Here is a 21,888-nt window from a genome sequence, read left to right on the forward strand (position 1 = left end):
CATGTTTTGGGACTTGAAGAGATCAAAGAACTCTATCCTTCCGATTCTTTCTTTGATCCAATATTTGAGAAGTGCTCCATTGAACGAGGAGTGGATGATTTCTATTTGCATGATGGCTACTTGTTTAAAGCTAACAAGATTTGCATTCCCGAGTCTTCGCTTCGAAAATTGCTTTTGCAAGAGTCACATGGAGGTGGTCTTATGGGACACTTTGGTCGAGAGAAGACATACGCCATGCTCTCAACCCACTACTATTGGCCAAGAATGTACCGCGACGTGGAACGCCTTTGCCGCCGGTGCACTACATGCTTACAAGCTAAGTCTACTTCCAACCATTATGGTCTTTACACCCCATTGCCTATTCCACATGCACCATGGACGGATATTAGCATGGATTTTGTTCTAGGATTGCCTCGCACTAAGCATGGTCATGATTCTATATTCGTGGTAGTGGATAGATTCTCTAAGATGGCCCATTTCATACCTTGCCATAAGAGCGACGATGCTTCACACATTGCTTCATTATTTTTCAGGGAAATTGTTCGCCTACATGGAGTACCGCAAAGCATTGTGTCGGATCGAGACGTCTCTATGATAGATACAACCAATACTCCTACAACCACATCTCAGGTACATTCGTTACTAGGAATCCTTCCTGATATATATGAGAATATGATGCTGCCTAAATCAAATGTATTTATATTATTTAGGAATGGATCTAGCATGGACGCCAAGCATTGGATTAGGAATGTGCATGGAGATGGCAGCAGACACTGCAAGGATTCGGGATGGCGTTGCAAGCGAGGATTTCAGAACATTGAAGCCACCATAGTGAAGCAACGATGCTTGGATGAATTATACAAGTTACTCCATCATAAAATTCGTCCAAAGAGTTATTTGTGGTGCTGCGTCACCTTATTTAATGGGCCAGGCCCATGTATTTTCGGATTAGGTATTTTAGGGGATTTTAAGAGGCCATATAAGTGGAGGAAGGCCCATTTAGGGGTGTTTTTGGCCAACCCTAGCTGGTTGGACGAAAATCCCTTCACTTCCCCCATATATATCCCTCCGTAGCCGTCATTAGAACTTGGATTTTGATTAGATTAAAAGTTAGCCAATTGTTGCAACTCACGTGTACTTCTTTTGAGGCCAACGCCCAGAACAAGACCGACTATTCGGAATCCCACCATTATCAATCAAGCTTTCATCTATATCCGCAATATTCTGATTGCATCTTTAGTTCTTACTTGTTCTCGATTTCAGGTAGGAATTAAGACCCTCGCTCGGTCAGCTGATCGTGCTCCCGCAAGATCAGTAACTCCCGGAGATTGTCCTAGCGATTGCATTGGCGCACGAGCTTTGCACGTGTAGTCGGATCGTCAAGCACGAACTCCACCAACAAATCGAATTATCTTCATCTCATCCAAAGATCGGACACCTTTGCCCTATCAGAAGCTCTTATTCTCATCATCCTCGCACCCGCAAACGGACGGCCAAACGGAAGTGGTCAATCGAAGCCTCTCCACCCTTCTACGCATCCTCGTGAAGAAAAACTTGAAGTCATGGGAGGAATGCCTTCCACACGCGGAGTTCGCCTACAACCGCGCCAAGCACTCGACTACATCAAGGAGTCCCTTCATGGTCGTCTACGGGTTTGAGCCGCTCACGGCACTCGACATACTACCGCTCCCCCTTCATGAGCGGATCAACATGGATTTCGACAAGCGCACCGCCGCCGTCAAGAAACTTCATGAAGAAACAAGAGCTACCATTCAAGAACATGTGCTTCGTCAAGCTACCCGCCTCAACGCCAAGAAGAAGGAACGCATATTTCAAGAAGGCGACCTCGTTTGGATCCACCTCCGGAAGGAAAGATTCCCTCATGACCGCAATTCGAAGCTCAAGCCAAGAGGAGATGGTCCCTTCAAGGTCCTCAAACTCATCAACAACAACGCTTACGTCATCGACATCCCCACCTCCAAGTACTTGGTGAGCAACACGTTCAACGTGTCGGACTTATCGCCATATCATGAAGATGAAGAGGAACAAGAGTCGAGGACGACTCTTTCCCAAGGGGGGAGATGATGCGGGGTGGCCTTCGGTCACCTCCACACCAAGACCAACAAGTCCCCCAAGTGGACCAATGACACGAGCCCGAGTCAAGGCTCTACATGATAAGGTGAATTCGCTCCTCACCACCCTTGATCTTGATACCCCTTTGGATGGAATGCTACCTCATGCCGACATGCTATGTGTCATTAGGTACAAGGCACATCAAGACGCCGGAGAGGAGGACATGCCGTGGTCAAGAGGAGGAGAGGAGCAGCTGGTCATGAAGATGGACATGGAATTGGACCGGAAGTCGCCCGAAGATCGCGAGGAAGAGAAGATGGCCGGCCGGTCCAGAACCCGGTTGACCGGCCTCCTGACCGGGCCACCCGGCCCAGAATCCGGTCCAACCGGGCCCCAGACCGGGCCATCCGGTCCCAGACCGGCTTCCCAACCGGTGCCATCCGGGCGCCATCCAGTAACCTCGGCACCCCGCCCGGTTGCAGCCCGGTCCAGGACCCGGTCGGCGACCGGACTGTCCGGTCCCAGGTCCGGTCTGACCGGCCGCCTGACCGGCCTGCCCGACTAAAGATACCTTTTCGGCCCGTGTCGCCTTGTAAGACTATATAAGCACCCAGGACACCCCCTTTACCCCTTAGACTTGTTTTGAACTCAAACCTACCTTTGAGCTTAGTCTCCCTTGGGTATCATCCCTCTGTAATCAAGGCACCTTGGTTGTTGACTTTGATCTTGTTGAAGGAGATTCTAGTACTTGTTACTCTCTCTCTTTCACCAAGCTCTTCCTCTCCAACCCCAATCTCTCTCCGGGAATTCTCGCCCCGTGCCTCTTCCTCGGAGATTCTATTGGCGTGGTCCATCGAGCCACGGAGGTAAGCATCGGGTGTATCGGGTTGGTGTGCGTGCGTGAGTCTCGGAGTTCCTCGTGCCCGTCGTGTTCTTCGTGTTCCTCGCGTTCTCCCATCTCTCCCCTTTGGTTTCGAAGTCAATCCGCGAGATCGGGCCACACACGGGGTCTTAGACCTCATCATATGGTATCGGCAGCTCTTGGTTACCGCGGATTTGACCCTCCACCCACCCGATTTCGTTTCTAGAAAATTTTCCAAAAAATCCCCAAAAATAGCCCCAAATTGCCTCTTGACCGATCTCGTGATTTGGTTGCGTTTTGAGTGGTTTTGGTCCGTGGATCCGGTGTTGTTGTGCTTGATCTACTATTTCCCCAACTTTCGAGCCTCCAATTCCATCGTTTCCCTTCGATTTGGTCGATTTGGTTTTGGTTTGGGGAAGAACGAGAGAGAGAAACGTCCAGCCCGCGAAATCCGGTCGAGCACCCGGTCAACCGGACCCACGACCGGCCGGGCCAGCCCGGAACCCGGTCGACCGGGCGGAAACCGGACCGGCCGGTCCAGGAGCCGGTCCAACCGGGCCCCAGACCGGGCGCATCTTCGCGCCCCCTTCGACCTCGACGTCCGGCGATCTCCACCACCACCACCACCACCACCACCATCGCAGGTATAACTTGCATAAGCTCGACGAACATCTGCTCCTCCTCTTCGTCCGAGTCCATGGCCGGCGAGGCAAATGGACGAACACCTGACGGGCGTGGTCGAGGCAACCCGAGCCGTGAGCGACGAGGAGCAGGCCAAAGTCGGGAAACAGGTCGGCGAAAGAGCAGCCAGATAGGCCGTCGTCGAAAGACGGCGGAATATAGGCCGGTGGGGAAGGAGGGACGGCGGAATCTGGGCAACAAGCCGGCGGGGTGGTGCCGGCGGCGAGAGAGATACGAGGGGTGGAGGTGGGGTTCGTGTGTCGAGTCACCGACAGATCGGGCCCTTCCCCACTTTTCACTCGTCCGGAGTCCCCGATAGGTCCCCGGGGGGCCGGGGATGGCGTGGGCTCGCCGGATGGATGAAGGGCCAAATCCGGACGAAAACGAGGAACCGGGGTCGCGTCTGGGCCGAATTTTGCCGTCGGATGGGAAAATCGTCGCTCGGGGGACGAGTGGAGATGCTCTTACCACTATGACCAGCCTAAGAGTACACTTACATTCTCTCTCATCTTCTCTCTCCTTCAACTAGACTCATATATGTTATTTTATTTTTTGTAGCCAGCTGATTAAACTTTATTGTACTTGCTCTCATATTCACCATAGAGCTGTCAACTGGTGACGATGTGTATTTGTGCAAAGTCTGCATTTATTCAACAACATAATCAAGAGCTCGAGCTAGGGCGGCTCAGAACTCAGAAGCTGCATCCTCAGTCTTGGTCCACCCTAAACAAACAAGGCACTAAAGAGCCGATCCGGCCCACTAGAGCAATTGCGGCCCAAGCAGAGAGCTGCACAACAGAGCAGACCGCAAAAGGGAAAAAACAGACACACCGCACTGCGCACGCCTGCCGCGGCGCCTCTCCTCCTCCTCCACCTCAACGGCGGCAGCACTCGTCGACTCCCCGCATCCAAACCAAGCCTCCTCCTCACATCCTTTGCCCTAGCAGCCGTACGGGTTACAGATCCAACTCTCACCCCTCCTCTCCTCATTGAAATTTGGATCTAGACCCTTCTCTCGTCTTTTCTCCCCCGGGGCACGGTCCGGCGGCGGGTATTCACGATGGATGGATATTTAATCCTTGACACTGATCAGGTATTCGCAAAAAAATTGTTGCAAATTTTCCTATTTATGTGTGGGCAGGTTATGTGCTGATTGTTTTGCATGTCAATTTTCCCATCAAGGCTTTATTCTTGCAACCAATTCTATAGAAGTATGGTTACTGATAAATGTATCTCAATCTTATGCTTATGACAGAATTGAAGTGAGAATGAACTTTGTGAATTTGCTACTGGTTGTAATAATGACAGAAAGGGTCATAGAATTGAACAAGTCAGGAAAAGAAAACTCAGATAACTCCACAAAATAAACTAGGCAGTTATAGTTATCGCAAACACATGATTGCACAGTAGCTTAGTGTAATATTCTTAGGTCAAGCTACAGCTTAGTCAAACCTCTTCCAGAGAGCCATTGGATCTCAATCTGACGGTCGGAAAAAAAAAATAAAGAATATCAAATTCGGACCCCAAAATAAAAACTATCTCGAGGTTAATAGGATGGCTAAGTTTGATCGAGTATTAAGCAAATACGAAAATACTTTTTCCGAGAACTTAATATCATTTTCTATTCGCATTCAGGAACAATCAGTAAATGACGCCTGGAGTGCAGAAGTACTACTGTCAGACGAATTGGGGATGCCCACAAACTCAGCGGACCTTTCACAGCAGCTTGCTGAAGAACAAAACCATTTACATGATATTCTGGGAATCAATGAAATGCCAATCAATGACGCAGGCGATGGAAGTGATTCAGACAGCAGCTCAGGGAGTGAGACAGATAAAGAACCAGGAAAATACTTCTATCCTGGTTCTAAGGAATTGGTTGACCCAAGACCACCACAAGTTGGAATGAGATTCCCAACCCTTGAAGATGCAAACAGATACTATAGTTCACATGCTCTCCTGACTGGTTTTGTGGCAATCAGGGGACCAAATTTCATGAGAAAGAAGTTTCACCTAGAATGCAACAGGAGCCGCAAATTAGCCCCATCTCAGGACCTCAAGAGGAAGCGGGAAATATATTCTGTAAATAAGACACCGTGTGAGGCAAAGGCAGTGGTGAAGCCTGTTAAGGGGCAATGGGAGTTCACTGCAATTCAGAGTGAGCACAACCATCCGTTATGTCCAAGCCCGTCGGCCACAAGATTCTTCTTGAGCTGTGAACACATGTCAACTGAAGAAATGTCGTTTTTAAGAGCTATGCAACAAAGTAGTATACATCCCAAGAAAGCTGTGAAGATTTTTAAGAGAATGAGGGGCACTTTGGGGACCTTACCATTCAAGAAAAAAGATGTGAATACCTCAGAGGACGCAGATCAACAAAAGAGACCAAACTCAGATGTTGAAGCAGCAGTGAAGCACTTGAAGGAATTGGAGCGGAAAAACCCATGTATTTCCTTCACCATGCAAACAGATGAAGATAAAATAGTTAGAAGTCTTCTCTGGACTGATGTGAGGTTGAGGATAGATTATGAGATCTTTGGAGATGTCTTATCGTTTGATACTACCTATAGCACAAATAGGCACAATATGCCTTTCGTTCCAATTATTGGAATGAATGAGCATGGGAGAACTCTTGTTTTTGGATGTGCCTTGTTACAAGATCAGAAAGTTGAAACCTTCAAATGGATGTTCCAAACATTCTTGCATGTAATGGGAGGGAAAATGCCAAGAGCAATCATGACGGAGCAGGATGAAGCTATAACAAAAGCAATTGCAGATGTCATGCCACAAGTAAGCCACAGGTTTTGTAAGTTGAGTGTAATGAGGAAAGCACGGGAAAGTCTAGGAGCCTTTATAGCAGCAGGAGGCAACATAAATACAGAGTTGCATTGCTTGATTAACAACTCTCTGACAGAAACAGAATTTGAGGAAGGATGGGGTGCGCTCATTGAGAGATACGGTGCAAGTGGAAACGAGCACCTACAACTCATGTGGGAAACGAGGAAAAAGTGGGTTCCTGTTTATTTGAAAGCAGATTTCTATCCATTTATTGAAACAGCTAGACGAGGCGAGGGGACAAACTCATTATTCAATGCCTATGTGCTTCCTAAGGACAGAATAGAGAAATTTCTCGAAAAATATGAAGACATACAAGAGAGTATAATAAAAACGGACGATGAAGATAGACTGCAATCCAGAACTGAACCTTCATGTTTCTCATTGCAGCCAATTGAAAAGCATGCAGCAGGTATTTACACAAGGCAAATATTTCTGAAAGTACAGAGAGAGCTACTCCATTCTACAGCATTCAACGTGCAGGAGATTCAAACGGGGACAGTGTACAGACTGGACAAGGTATTCAACTACGAGAACCCAGAGTTTGATAGAAATTCCTTCGAGGTGTTAGTTGAACCTGGCACCCACGCAATGAAATGTCAATGCGGAAAGTTTACTAGGGATGGTATACCGTGCTGCCACATATTCAGAGTCTTCACGCAGTTTGGGGTCAACGAAATACCAGAGCAATACATAGTGCCCAGGTGGACTGGCAAATTTAGAGAAGAGCAGATGAAACAGTCCAAGGAGAAGTGCTTGGACAGCCATGGCGTAGGCAAATCAGAAAATACGATGAGGTACGCAATGTTACTGAGTAAGGTGGCTGACATTGGCAAAGAAATATGTGGCGATGGCTCCAAGTGCAATAAATTCAGGCTGGAATTTGATAAAATTCGAGGAAAATTGCCAACAGCGACAGGAGTAACTCGTGGAAATAATGGCAGTTAGGCAGTACTCCTGCACACATGCGGTTGGCAGCTGCAGCAACAGCCAGGCAGTGGCGCGCCTGTGTGGTGGCCATCCAATGCATCAACAAGAGTCGGTTGTCAAGTGTAGACGGACATCAGGAACCACGATGAATCCTTAGGAGCTTAGAGTTAGGATTTAGTGGAGTCAGTTAAATTATTGTCATTGCGCATGTCCGGGAGACTCATGCAAAATAGTTAGGTTTCAGGAGAACTAGGTTGTCAGCACATGGTCTGTTCAGGAAAATGCTGACATGAGTAATATTTATTTTAATTACAGTTTCAATGTTTCATGTGATATCCGATCTCATCTTGAAGAAGTTTTATTTTATGTAGATTCTGCTAACTATTTGCTTACTGTCACACCAGTTTCCTTTGGCGTGTTTTCCTTGTGGCTGGCAGCATCTTGTGGAAGAAAAGCTCCAGAGAGAAGCCCCTTCCTCAGCGATACCATGTCCAACTGTTTCACGGCCCACAAGGGCACAAGGCCAAACCTAGGCCGGCAGGCCCATCCGCTAAATTAAAGTCCCGCCGGTCCCATCCCAATTCCAACCGGTCACGATTCTGCTCTCTCCTATAAATTCCCCTCGCTCGACGTAAAAAAACAAATCTATCGAGATAGTCCGACGCCCGTACGCTCCGTACATCCGTCTCGTCGACGCTAAACAGTAAACCCTATCGATCAGTCCTTCCCACCGCCGCGATGTCGCCTCCGCCTCCACCGGCGTCCCCCTCCACGGAGGAGCTCGAGGCCGATCTCTCTGCCGCCACGATCAGCAAGAAGCAGCTCAACAAGGAGGCCCGGAAGGCCGCAAAGGCTGCGAAGGCTGAAAAGGCAGGGAAGAAGACCGAAAAGTTTGAGGCGGTAGAAGCTGACCCCTTCGCGGCCAACTACGGCTACCATGAGATCCAGTCCAAGGGCATCCCCGGCCGGTCCTGGACCGACATCGGTGACCTCGACGAGGCCGCGGCCGGCCGCTCCGTGCTGGTCCGCGGATTTGCGGAGAGGTTCCGCCCGGTCAGCAATAAGATGACCTTCATCGTGCTGCGCAAGAAGATGAGCACCGTGCAGTGCGTGCTCGTCGCGAACGCCGACGCCGGCGTCAGCACGCAGATGGTGCGGTTCGCCACCTCACTCAGCAGGGAGAGCGTCATTGACGTCGAGGGCGTCGTCTCCGTCCCCAAGGAGCCCCTCAAGTCTACGACACAGCAGGTCAGCCATCTGGGCCAAATAAGTTGTTGTTTCCTATCATCTGCGGTGCACGGCGAATAAATCATGTTAGATGGTGAATAAATCATGTTAGATGGTGGTTTTGGAGCCTCCTTTATATGTTTTTAATGGTTGTTGCCATGCCGAATCGTTGAGTGCATGCGCGTTAAATCTCTGGTTTCTTTGGGCTAATAAATTGTATCTGTGCTCGTTTTGACCGGCAGGTGGAGATTCAGGTCAGGAAGGTCTACTGCATCAGCGGGGCGATCGCCGCACTTCCATTCAACCTCGAGGATGCAGTCCGTAGTGAAGCAGAATTTGAGAAGGCTGAGCAGGTATGTCTTTTCCTTTGCTTCCGTTTTGCTTCCCTTGCAGGAAGCACTCAACTTTTTTTTTGTGGGGATGGAAGCACTCAATGATTATTGTTTCCCGGCACTTCATATTTCCTGTCTATGATTCTTCTTATGATCATCCTAGGGTTTAAGATTACTCTTGCCATGATTGCAGGACGGGGAGAAGCTTGTGCGTGTTCTCCAGGACACAGGGTTGAACTATCGAGTTGTCGAGCTGCGGACAGCCACGAACCAGGCAACCTTCCGTATCCAATCCGAAGTTGAAATGGTGAGCATTTGTCCTTGCTTCTACTCAATGTTATCGTTCCTGTCATATGATATTCTTCTGTACCAAGTAGTAGCATACTGTCTTATGGCTAGCACACCATGCGCTTAGTTGTTGTTATACAAAGATCCAGTCACTGTTCATTCTTTCAGCTTAGTATCTCCAGTTCTCCACCTATTAAGCAAAAGGCACTTCAACGTCGATCTTCAGTATTTGTCGGATTGCACGAGTGGCTAAAACTATGCTTATGCTGGTTACATTTATGAATACGCGTGGCTAAAACATCAACGTCGAGCTATGCAGCTATATTTTATTAGTATGTATGTAGCATGTGTAGTGTTTCTTTTCTTCTTTTGGTCCATGCATGTAACCATTGTTGAATACCCTTGCAGATATTCAGAGAATATTTGTACTCAAAGAGTTTTATTGGGGTCCACTCTCCCAAGTTGATTTCTGGATCAAGTGAAGGCGGTGCAGCTGTATTCGAGCTACAGTACCATGGCCAGCCTGCTTGTTTAGCCCAGTCTCCTCAGTTATACAAGCAGATGTGTATTTCTGGTGGTTTTGTCCGTGTGTTTGAGGTTGGTTCCATATTTAGAGCAGAGAATTCAAACACCCACAGGCATCTGTGTGAGTTTACTGGACTAGATGCAGAAATGGAGATTAATGAGCATTACTTTGAGGTAAGGAAGATCTTGAAGGAAAAGAAAATCTCTAGTTCATTTATTGAAGTGAGTGTTACCAAGTACTGATTTTTGTACACAGGTTTGTGATATTATAGATGGCTTATTCGTAGCAATATTCAAACACTTGAATGAAAATTGTAAGAATCTACTCGAGATAATAAACAAGCAGTATCCATTTGAACCACTCAAGGTAAAACATTATTCCTTATTATTTTGTGTTATAAGCTGTATGCTTTGCTCAAGCTACTGTTTCAACTTCTGCTATTTATGCAGTACCTTGAGAAAACCTTGAAGATAACGTACGAGGAAGGGATTCAAATGCTGAAGGTACTAAATTTTAGTCGATTTTGTGGCTATTTTATAGCAACAGTGATGTTTGCTCTTATACAATATGCGTTTTTGGTATTATCCTCACTGTATGAGTGACGTTAGAACTTCAATACCCCCAGCCCCCACTATATGTTTGCTTGCGATTTTGATTGAACCCGTCCAAGTTGAGAATCCTGTGAAACAAAAACAAAACTACTGTACTGTTGTTAATAGTTGTCTCGAAGGTATAGTCTTCACTCTTCAGAAGAATCCTAAACATGACAGCACATAAATTGATATATTGTGACGTTTTGCATGTTTTCTCACCAATTTCAGGTGTCAACAAAATTTTTAGCCAATGTTATCGACCAACTGTCACCTACAGCTTGAACAGTATTATAGTATTGTTTAACTTGTTGGATTTGTATCCGATGAATTGTGTTATTAACAAGATATAATCGTGATCTGTTAGAAATTGGTATCATTTTCTGGCATCATCAACAGACTGCTTTCTTGGTTATCTGTAAAAAGAATTACATTTTAGGTGCTTTTGTGCTTTTGAATAATTTATCGATAAATTTTCTCCAGTCTCAGTGTAACGCTTATCGTTGCTAAAAAATTATTGTTTCATTCAGAATTTAAACTCATTCAAGTCGATCCATATAGTGTGGAAGGTGAACTTTACTTGTGGAGAAAAAAATTCAGTAGGAGTCTTGAGGAAGTTTTTCTTTTGTTCCAATGGTTAGTTAACTTTTGTTTAGGTGTATGCTGTCAGAAAATGAATGGTTTATTGGTTGCAGAACTTACTGAGATTATACAAAATTTACTTTTTATTATTATTTTGCAATGAAACAAGATCTACTGGTGATCAGGAGATGAATCTTATGCTATGAGATAATAGTATTGTTTTTCTAAAACTCAAGATCCAGATTTATTCTTAACACTTCTAAAGTTGGAAATGTGCACTCGGTTGATGATTATTTGAACAAGTATGTTACATAAACTTACTTCATTATAGCATGGAATTTTTATTTGGATATTGGGTTCAAGCAAACCAGTTTTTCAAATAGTTTCAGTGTCTAGCTACCTAAAACATTGCTTGGCATCTTTTTTATATCAGAATAAAACTAATATGAAGAAATTAAGTTATCCGAAAACTCAGCTATGAGTATGGTAAAAGATTAAACATAGATTATTTGACTGTTTGACAGGACGCTGGAACTGAAATCGAACCTATGAGTGACCTCAACACTGAAGCTGAGAAAAAACTTGGTCGGCTTGTTAAGGAGAAGTATGTGGAGTCTACTTCACTTGTATAATTATATCACTTTTCAGATTTCAACTATATCACTTTTCTGTTATATATATAGGTATGGCACAGAATTTTTCATCCTCTATCGGTATCCTTTGGCCGTGCGCCCTTTCTACACCATGCCTTGCTATGAGGACCCTGCTTACAGTAACTCTTTCGATGTCTTCATCCGAGGTGGGTATTTCAGTCTAGATCGGTGCTTGTTGTTGCAAGTCTGATATTGAACCAATTCTTTTTTATGACAGGCGAGGAAATCATTTCTGGAGCTCAAAGAATTCACACGCATGAGTTGCTGAGGAAACGTGCAATCGAGTGTGGAATTGATACGAGTACTATATCATCATACATTGAATCATTCAGGTTCGTTCTGCACCCTTATATAAGTTGCAACAATCCATGGGAATACTAATACATGTTTTTCTTCACCTTTGTACTTAAATCCACCTGTGTTGACAATTACAGTTATGGTGTTCCTCCTCATGGCGGTTTCGGTGTCGGGTTAGAGAGAGTGGTGATGCTTTTCTGCGCGCTTAACAACATCAGGAAGACATCGCTTTTCCCTCGCGACCCGCAGAGGCTCACGCCATAAGTTTCTTTTGTCAGACATACAGCTTGTGCCCATGCTTTCATGCTCGTGGAACTAATTCCAGCTAGATTTTTCTCCTGTAAGTGGGCTCTGGGGACATGCGCTATGGCAGCAGCAGACAGGAGGTGGCGCGCCTGTGTCACTGTGCGGTGGCTTATACTGTGCATCAACAAGAGTATGTTGTCAAGTGTTGGTGGACATCAGCAACTAGGACGTATCCTTAGAGTTGGGGAAATCAGTTTAAGTATTGTCATTGTGCAGGTCCAGAAGACTCATGTTGACGAAGTAGAATAATTGGCTTGTTCAGTAAAATGCTGGCATGATCCTATATTTTTTTACCTCATGTGATATGCCATCTCATCTAAGAAACGTTTCATGCTTATGTAGGCTTTGCTAGCTATATTTGCTTGCTGTCCTACCAGTTTCCTTTGGTGGTTTTTCCGTCTACCCAGCAGCATTTTTTGTTTGTTTGAAAAAATGCAAAAGATTTTTCACTTCATTAATTATGAAGAAGGTTTTGGAGGCCAATGCGTATGAAAGCCAGACTTCAAGAATTGGGAGTCTACTCTTCTGGAATTATATTGCCTGAAAACATGCCCCCAGCCAAACACCAAACTCTTTCCTCCTTAATCCTGGATATGACTAGAAAAGCTGTCGATGATTGATGCCGAAAAGCTCTAGAATTGCGCTCTTTTCAAATTTTCCAAAAAGCATGCATAACCATGGCGGCCATAGCTTTCCTTGTTTTGCCGCGCTCGAGAGCAAGCTTTGTCTTTAGCCCAACCGGTAGCACTTTTTATTTGCATCCATGTTGTGCAAGTTGTTTTGGTGTACTTCATACATCTAGTGATTCGGGCTAAGCCTACGGGGTTGACCCAATCTTCACGAATTGACCAAGAATCGAATGGGAACATGGAGGGGAACATGAAGAACGAAGGACATGGTGAACTCAACACACAAATAACAAGGTAAAATCTCCGAGAGAAAGATCAGTATGCAATCATTAGAATCACAAGTATAAAAGAGTAGCAACTAAGTAGTTCCCAATCAGAAGAGACATAGAACTCATAGAATCATACAAATGAAAAAACCAATTACATAAAAATGGTATTGATACAACTTATATATTTGTGTCTAAAAGAGGTTGAATTCCCACATGGGATGTAGAGGAATAAATCTAGTTCTTCATATCATCACGCCTCCCTTCTATGAATGGGCGTAGGTGCCTATTTATAGCCAAGGGAAAGGGTAGGTGGGAGTGGATAAGGTACACAACCAATGGCACAAAGCTAGCGAGGGCATGAGAGTCTTAAGCGAAACCGCGTCTTCCTAGCGTGCAAGCAAATCGCGTGCAGGGCGCAGACCGGTGCGCGTGGTCGGGCGATTTCTATTCGTCGCTCATTGTGGCCCCAACATCGGGGCCGCCAGAAGCGGACGAGTGCTGGCCAGGCCCATCGGAGGCGGTGAGATGCATTCGTTTTTTTAGGGTTTCTGCCTATTTTTTCCGGTTTCTTCGGGTTTTCTTCCGGTTTTCCTATTTTTCTATGGTTTCTACGGTTTTCAGTTTTCCCGATCAGTACTTTTTGAACTTTTAAACTTTCAATTTTTATTTTTGAACATTTAATAAAAAAAATCAAGTTTGAACTTTTTCCAGATTTGAACATTTTTTCAAATCTGAACATTTTAGTTTAAACATTTTTTTGATTTCAAAATTTTTTCAATTCACCAATTTTCAAATTTCAACATTTTTTGAATGAGAACATTTTTATAGTTTGATTTTTTTATAAATCTGAACATTTTAAAATTTTAAATATGAACATAAGAAGGGGAAAAAAGACGTGTGTTACCGCATTCTGCGCGGCCCATGAACCAGCCCCTTCAGGCGGCACCCCTGATGGAGGCCGCACAAAGCGGGGAGTAGGATCCCCTGCGTGGTTGAGGCGGGGGCAGGTAATGACTGCAAGTGTACAGTTCGTTTATAGCTAGTTTCGAAGTAAGAGTATCGAACCACGAAGAGCTAGATTGCAAAAGGGTCTTAATGCTCCTAATTACACTTATTAGAGTTTATTTATGCTAAGCCTACTAATGCAAGTAAGAGTGCTTTGAGAGTATTTGAGAGTGTTTGTGTTTGAGTAAACTAAATGCTAGATTACTAGAGATTCCAACCTAGGAATGGATTATGAATGTTTGTAGATGAAACTGCAATAAGCTAAAGAATTCTGAGGGAGGTGCGGATACACCGCTAGCAAGGTATTAATCATAATTAGAATAATCTATCCCTTCCTTTAGGTGTATGCATTTCCTTTAGGTGTATGCATGGGGTGGAGCTCCATAATTGGATGACAACGGATCAGCCATGAATTGTCATCCCTCGTAACCACCATAGCGATTGATAGTCAGCACTTCAATCCAACTATAATTAAGGGTTTCCTCGTGGTTATGGATAGGTTCAGTGAGTCTCCTCATACCCCCCTTGTATAGGTGAAATGAAGATCCGATGCGACATGTCAGATAGCATCTTCAACAAAACCCTCTACCCAAGAGTAGTTCCCTCTCTTGTCCCGAAGGCAAATCTTGTATGGTCGACTTCACACAAGATCAAGAGGGATAACTAATACATACAATCATAAATTAATGAATGAATCATCTTTATTTCACATCATAATATTGCTAGGGTTTCTCCATCTCCCGAAGAACAAGGCAAACTACTCACTCATGGAGGTAATCAACACCATAATAATATGCATGGTACACATATGGATTGCAACAAGAATGGAGGTAAATGGGTGTAGATGTTGATGACAACGGTGGTGATGGCGAGGATGAAGATGATGCTTGACCCTTCAAGGAATTTCGTGGTTGCACGGATCGAAGCCCTCTGCTAGTCCCCCCTCCAGATCCCTCCGAAGGTCAGGTTTTCGCGAGTTCTGGTGTTTTTGTGTGTTGGATCTTATATTCATTTGCATATGGTGAACGTATTTGACTAGGAGGATCCACCGACACCCGATACGGGCATCGATACGGGTGACATGGGTATACCCTTTGGGTACCCATTATTGGTATACCTGGATCGGCTCGGCCCAATATGGAGAAGGCCCAACAAGGCAACCCGAAGAAGTAGTCGACTAGGACTCTTGTAAAACCCTAGGCTGGTTGCATATATAAAGCTAGCCAGGGCACCCGGAATAAGGGAGGGAGAGAGAGAGAGACAACATAGCTCCGCCTATGGCGGCACCCTGTAAACACATCTATGATCATATACTGGATTGCTAGCAGCACGTAGGGATCCTCCACCGAGGGGACCCGAAGCTGGATACGTCGTGTGCCTAATCTCGCTCCCGGAATCTCCATCGTCGCTCTCTCGAAATCCAAGTCTACAATACGTAGGCATTGGCGAGGTGTTCCCTCATCAATTGGCGCCGTCTGTGGGAATCGCGGCGACTGGATTTTGTCATCCGGGCGGGATCCTTCGTCATCAACAACAATAGGAACGCATCTGATGCAACCAGAAGAAATTCCCGGCCGGAGCGGCCGCTCGATTCTGCACCGTCGAGTTGCGATCTTGGTGGGTTACCGAAAGCAGGGGTGCCATACAACGCGATAAAAAAAAGAGAGAGAAGATGTGTATCGTCGGGATCACAACAGTTATTATTCAAAGAGCAGAAATAAAGATTTCGACTGGGGCTCCACAGGCTCCACGCTGATTTCGCCGAGCACGAGACGATGCCGTGTTTCGATTGACTGCTTGCGCCACGCGCGTATCCATCTATGAGGCCGGCCCGAACGTGACAGGTTTTGATCCCAGTTTGTACAAGTTCAATTCCAATACAAAGACGCATCAAGTCCCGATGTCTGGGTCCTAGCCAGAAGTGACCGGCATTAATCAATTATTGAAGACTACCACGTCGCCTGGTTTTGGCTGATCGATTCAACAATGGAGATAAAATAAATAAGCAGTGCATGGATGAGCTCTCTAGTCAAGCCAACAACTAGCTCACGGATCGGTGGATGATCTGACATCCGCTGTCTTTCATCTCTTGTCTCTCGCATGTCCAAGTCCACACGTCCGGAAACTCAGCGAAGCCGATATTATTACGCACACCCGTTATGGCGAACTCGTCATCCGACAGATGAACCAGCAGGATCTAAGCCAAACAAGTTTATCAGCGACGAACATTCGATGCAAAAATAATAGATTGAAACAAACCTTCGACTACTCCGCTCGGACAACCGCACCCGCCGTCGCGCACTCGCCACTTGGGGGTTCACTTGTCGTGGATCCTCTACATCGACTGCGTCATCTTCATTGATTACTTCCGACCAGGCGCCGCACGACTACAATCGACTATGTCCGCCGCATGACATCATTACATGTCAGGCTCCGCCGCACCTGATAATAAAGCTAAGTGTTCCTCTTTCAAAAGTTCACTATCATTTACTTTCGTCACACTCAAATACTCGGGGGCTGCGTTATTACATCTTTACAATAAAATACACCCGACATCCGGGATTGCGTCATTACTTCGTTATCACAAATATATTCGGTTACTTGGTGAATTTATTTTCTTCGACTTAGTGGAAATATCTTCTCCGGTTCAATGGAATTATCTTCTTCGGCTCAGTGAAATTATTTTCTTCGGCTCAGTAGAATTATTTTCTTCGACTTAGTGGCTTTATCTTCTTCGGCTCAGTGGATTTAATTTCTTCGGATTACTGGATCGGTTCTCTTCGGGTTATTATTGGTTCACTCTTATACAATATTACCCGATGCGTTTCCGGGTCAATGGATTTATTTTCTATGGTTATTACTGAAATTATTTTCTTCGACTCAATGGATTCATCCTATATGGTATCAACGGATTCATCTTATATGGTTATTAATGGATTTTTCGGGTCAATGGATTCATCCTCTATGATATCAACGGATTCATCTTCAATATATGATTCATATTTGATGGTGTATGGATTCATCTCAAGTACTTCATCTCGGACTTCATCTTCAGTATTTCATCCTTAATGGCCTTCTTTCGGCGACACGGATAACACTCGGGGGCTCGACAACGACTTTGCCCCGAGTAACAACTGTGACACGGCGTCTAAGCAATAATCGTGACATCACCCCAGCAGTGCTCGGGGGCTCGGCTATCTCTTCATCAACAATTTGGTGGTATCCACTTTCGTTAATTTGGTGGTTTCTATTTCGGCTCGACTTTTTCGATGTACTCAAAGACTTCATCATGCATCGACTTCGTCGTGTCCAAAAAGCTAAGTGTTCTTTTATTTTGCACAAAGTTGATTATCGTTTACTTTCACCGCACCCGACACTTGGGGGCTGCGTGGCATATATTCACTTTACATATCATCGAATCTGAGCATCTGACACCGCATGCAAAAAAGAGAGTCAAGGAAAAGATAGAAAAAATTTTTTTATTTGTGCAGGAGAAAGCAAATTATACAAGTTCTTGAGCCTATGTCCGGATGCGCGCACCCGACCATAGCCTCGGGGGCTACTCCCATCGGGAGCGCTGGCCGCGCACCCAACGAAATTGTCTTCAAAAGAGAACCCGACGAAATCTTCTTCAGGGAGGAACCCGACGAAATCTTCTTCAGGGAGGAACCCGACGAAATCAAAAGAGAACCCGATGAAATCTTCTTCAGGGAGGAACCCGACGAAATCAAAATAGCACCCGACGAAATCTTATTCAGGGAGGAACCCGATAAAATCGTGAGAGAACCCGACGAAATTTTCTTCAAAAGAGAACCCGACGAAATTTTATTCAAAGAGGACCCGAAGAATTATCCTTAAGAAGGACCCGAAGAATTATCCTTAAGGAGGACCCGAAGAATTATCCTTAAGAAGTGTAGGATAACGTTGCATAGAAAACAAAAAATTTCCTACCGCGAACACGAAATCCAAGCCAAGATGCAATCTAGAAGACGGTAGCAACGAGGGGATTATCGAGTCTCACCCTTGAAGAGATTCCAAAGCCTACAAGATGAGGCTCTTGTTGCTGCGGTAGACGTTCACTTGCCGCTTGCAAAAGCGCGTAGAAGATCTTGATCACGGCGCCACGAACGGGCAGCACCTCCGTACTCGGTCACACGTTCGGTTGTTGATGAAGACGACGTCCACCTCCCGTTCCAGCGGGCAGCGGAAGTAGTAGCTCCTCTTGAATCCGACGAGCACGACGGCGTGGTGTCGGTGGCGGTGGAGAACTCCGGCGGAGCTTCGCAAGAATTATCCTCAAGGAGGTGCCGAAGAATTATCTTCAAGGAGGTGCCGAAGAATTATCTTCAAGGAGGTGATGTCTACGTTCCCCTCCTTTCCCGTACGATGTGCTGGGCCTCCAAGAGCGCAGGTTTGTAGAACAGCAAAGCAAGTTTTCCTTTAAGTGGATCACCCAAGGTTTATCGAACTCGTGGAGGAAGAGGTCAAAGATATCCCTCTCATGCAACCCCGCAACCACAAAGCAAGAAGTCTCTTGTGTCCCCAACACACCTAATAGGTGCACTAGTTCGGCGAAGAGATAGTGAAATACAGTGGTATGAATAAGTGGTAGCAACGGCAACTGTAAAAGTGCTTTGCCCAGACAAAGGACAAGCAGTAGTAACGCAAGAAAGAGTAACGCAAAGAAACAAGAACAAGCAAATGATAGCAAAAGTATTTAGGAACAAGGCCTAGGGATTACACTTTCACTAGTGGACACTCTCAACATTGATCACATAACAGTAATAGATAAATGCATACTCTACACTTTTGTTGGATGATGAACACATTGCGTAGGATTACACGAACCCTCAATGCCGGAGTTAACAAGCTCCACAATAATGCTCATATTTTAGTAACCTTTAGTGTAAGATAGATCAAAAGACTAAACCAAGTACTAGCATAGCATGCACACTCGTCACCTTCATGCATATGTAGGAGGAATAGATCACATCAATATTATCATAGCAATAGTTAACTTCGCAATCTACAAGAGATCATGATCATAGCATAAACCAAGTACTAACACGGTGCACACACTCGCCGCCTTTACACACGTGCAAGTGAGGAATAGAACTACTTTAATAACATTGCTAGAGTAGCACATAGAATAGTGGTGATACAAAACTCATATGAATCTCAATCATGTAAAGCAGCTCATGAGATTATTGTATTGAGGTACATGGGAGAGAGATGAACCACATAGCTACAAGCTGAGCCCTCACCTCGGGGTGGATTACTCCTCCTCATCATGGAGGCAGCGATGGCGGTGAAGATGGCGGTGAAGACGGCGGTGGAGACGGCTCCGGGGCAATTCCCCGTCCCGGCAGGGTGCCGAACGTAGACTTCTGTCCCCCGAATTGGAGTTTCGCGATGTGGCGGCGCCCCGGGAGTCTTTCTCGGAGGTCCGTCTTTTCTGTCGATGTTTTTAGGTCACGACGGCTTAAATAGGCGAAGAATCGGAGTCGGAGGGGCCACGGGGTGGTGCCACCATAGGGGGCGCCCCCTGGGCCGCGCGGCCAGGTGGTGTGGGCCCCCCTGGCACCCCTCCGACTCTTCTCCGGTGCTCCCGAAGCTTCCGGGAATTATAAGGCCTTCGGTCTTGATTTCGTCCGCTTCCGAAAATATTTCTTTACTAGGATTTCTGAAACCAAAAACAGCAGTAAAACAGCAACTGGCCTTTCGGCATCTCGTCAATAGGTTAGTTCCGAAAAACACATAAAAATGATATAAAGTGTGAACAAAACATGTTGGTATTGTCATAAAACAAGCATGGAACATCGGAAATTATAGATACGTTGGAGACGTATCAAGGTGCCGAATAATTATCCTCAAGGAGGTGCCGAAGAATTATCTTCAAGGAGGTGCCGAAGAATTATCTTCAAGGAGGTGCCGAAGAATTATCCTCTAGGAGGTGCCGAAAAATTATCTTCAAGGAGGTGCCGAAGAATTATCTTCAAGGAGGTGCCGAAGAATTATCTTCAAGGAGGTCCCGAAGAATTATCTTCAAGGAGGTCCCGAAAAATTATCTTTAAGGAGGTCCCGAAGAATTATCCTCAAGGAGGTCTCGAAGAATTATCTTCAAAGAGGACCCGAAGAATTGTCCTCAGGGAGGACCCGAAGAATTATCCTCAAAGAGGACCCGAAGAAATTTTCCTGGAGGAGGAACTCGACGAAATTTTCATCAAGGAGGAACAAAAAAAAAAAAGATGGACAAATCTTCGGGTCCATTGACTCGTCATATTCTTCCGAGCAAGAGCATCGGTGATGAACCTGACAATATAGAAGAAATCAATATATTCGGCTGTCTCATCAAGCCCGAGAGAAAAAATAGAAGAACCCGCAAAATGGGTCATTGCATCAGCCGAACAAGGCACTTGACAAAATATTCTCAGAGCGCCAAAGTCGCGAATAATCTCCGAATGCCGCAACACTCGCGAAGGTAAGACCCCGGGTCCGTCTCCGTGTGGCGTGGCATCGCCAAAGACCGCGCTCTGCTACTTTTTTTCCGTATCAACGGATACGAAGAAAAATCCTAACGCGACGCGTTAGGTACCCGATAAAACATGACCTGGGACTCGACGAATGGTAAGACCTTTAAGCGGCACTCGTCGAGTTAACACCAAGTATCCCGAGATCATGTCCAGGGACGTGATCTTGAAGTAGGTTTTTGCGGATTGCCACTAGAGCAGTTAACTAGTACCCGATCCGTCGGATGAACTAGCCCCAATTACCATTATCCCCGTACAATATAGATATGGATGTCAAATAAAAATAGCAACGGCCTGGAGTCGATAAAAAGAGGGCTGCGCCCGTAAATATAGTCAAGTTCCTTATCGAGTAGTACAACTTGAGCCTATGTCTAGGTGCAAGCACCTGCCCATAGGCTCGGGCTACTCTTATCGAGAGTATTGTTCACCCTCCCGATAAGATACAAGAAAGAGGAAAAATTGTGGTATCGATTAAAAGCAAGTTGAGCCTACACCCAAGTCCAAACACTTGGATGTAGCCTCGGGGGCTACTCCCATCGGGAGCGCTGGTCGCGCACCCGATAGAAAGATAACTTCGACAGCATCTACGACAATTAAGGTTTGTAGACTCAACTCGATTCTACGACTCGAGTGGAGCCTACTCCCATCGGGAGCACATGGATTTCATCAAGTTTTCCAGAAATATAGTTAAGTTCTTCATCGAGTAGTACAACTTGAGTCTATGCCCAAGTGCAAGCACTTGCCCATAGACTCGGGGGCTACTCCCATCGGGAGCGCTGCCGCGCACCCGATAGAAAATTAACTTCGAGAATCGTTGACATCATCTACGCTACACATGATCTATGGCATGGACCTCGCCTTTTATTTTCTTCGACTTCGGAGATGGTTATGCTTGGAGTTTCTACGCAAGTCTTCGACTTCCCTATAAACTCGGGGGCTACTGACATGGGTATACCCTTCGGGTACCCATTATTAGTATACCTGGCTCGGCCCAATATAGAGAAGACTCAATATGGAGAAGGCCCAACAAGGCAACCCGAAGAAGTAGTCGACTAGGACTCTTGTAAAACCCTAGGCTGGTTGCATATATAAAGCTAGCCAGGGCACCCGAAAGAAGGAGGACAGCAGATAGACAGAATATAGACAACACATCTCCGCCTACGGCGGCACCCTGTAAACATACATATGATCATATAGTGGATTGCTAGCAGCACGTAGGGATCCTCCACCGAGGGGACCCGAAGCTGGGTACGTCGTGTGCCTAATCTCGCTC

At 45.7% G+C, this 21,888-nt stretch overlaps 2 protein-coding genes across 2 annotated transcripts; both read left to right on the top strand.

The window, feature by feature from the left end:
• Window positions 1-4,462: 4,462 nt before the first annotated feature.
• On the top strand, window positions 4,463-7,677 carry LOC124675506 (protein FAR1-RELATED SEQUENCE 5-like). Its single transcript, XM_047211586.1, has 2 exons — window positions 4,463-4,709; window positions 5,252-7,677. Exons 1-2 carry the CDS (start codon window positions 4,677-4,679, stop codon window positions 7,397-7,399), a joined length of 2,181 nt encoding a protein of 726 aa, XP_047067542.1. The 5' UTR covers window positions 4,463-4,676; the 3' UTR covers window positions 7,400-7,677.
• Window positions 7,678-8,119: 442 nt separating this feature from the next.
• LOC124669164 (aspartate--tRNA ligase 2, cytoplasmic-like) lies at window positions 8,120-12,140 on the top strand. Its single transcript, XM_047205842.1, has 10 exons — window positions 8,120-8,629; window positions 8,851-8,961; window positions 9,134-9,247; window positions 9,637-9,927; window positions 10,010-10,120; window positions 10,204-10,257; window positions 11,451-11,530; window positions 11,610-11,725; window positions 11,797-11,911; window positions 12,014-12,140. The coding sequence occupies exons 1-10, from the start codon at window positions 8,120-8,122 to the stop codon at window positions 12,138-12,140; spliced, it is 1,629 nt and encodes a 542-aa protein (XP_047061798.1).
• Window positions 12,141-21,888: the final 9,748 nt, after the last annotated feature.

Source organism: Lolium rigidum, chromosome 7 (genome assembly GCF_022539505.1).
Source record: "Lolium rigidum isolate FL_2022 chromosome 7, APGP_CSIRO_Lrig_0.1, whole genome shotgun sequence".
NCBI lineage: Eukaryota > Viridiplantae > Streptophyta > Magnoliopsida > Poales > Poaceae > Lolium > Lolium rigidum.

Excerpts from the sequence above, each read along its gene's own strand:
- LOC124675506 (XM_047211586.1), top strand. The coding sequence starts at position 4,677 with ATGGATGGATATTTAATCCTTGACACTGATCAG. Across the intron at positions 4,710-5,251 it reads TAATCCTTGACACTGATCAG|GAACAATCAGTAAATGACGC; the intron begins GTATTCGCAAAA and ends ATTCGCATTCAG.
- LOC124669164 (XM_047205842.1), top strand. The coding sequence starts at position 8,120 with ATGTCGCCTCCGCCTCCACCGGCGTCCCCCTCCACGGAGGAGCTCGAG. Across the intron at positions 8,630-8,850 it reads TCAAGTCTACGACACAGCAG|GTGGAGATTCAGGTCAGGAA; the intron begins GTCAGCCATCTG and ends TTTGACCGGCAG. Across the intron at positions 8,962-9,133 it reads AATTTGAGAAGGCTGAGCAG|GACGGGGAGAAGCTTGTGCG; the intron begins GTATGTCTTTTC and ends CCATGATTGCAG.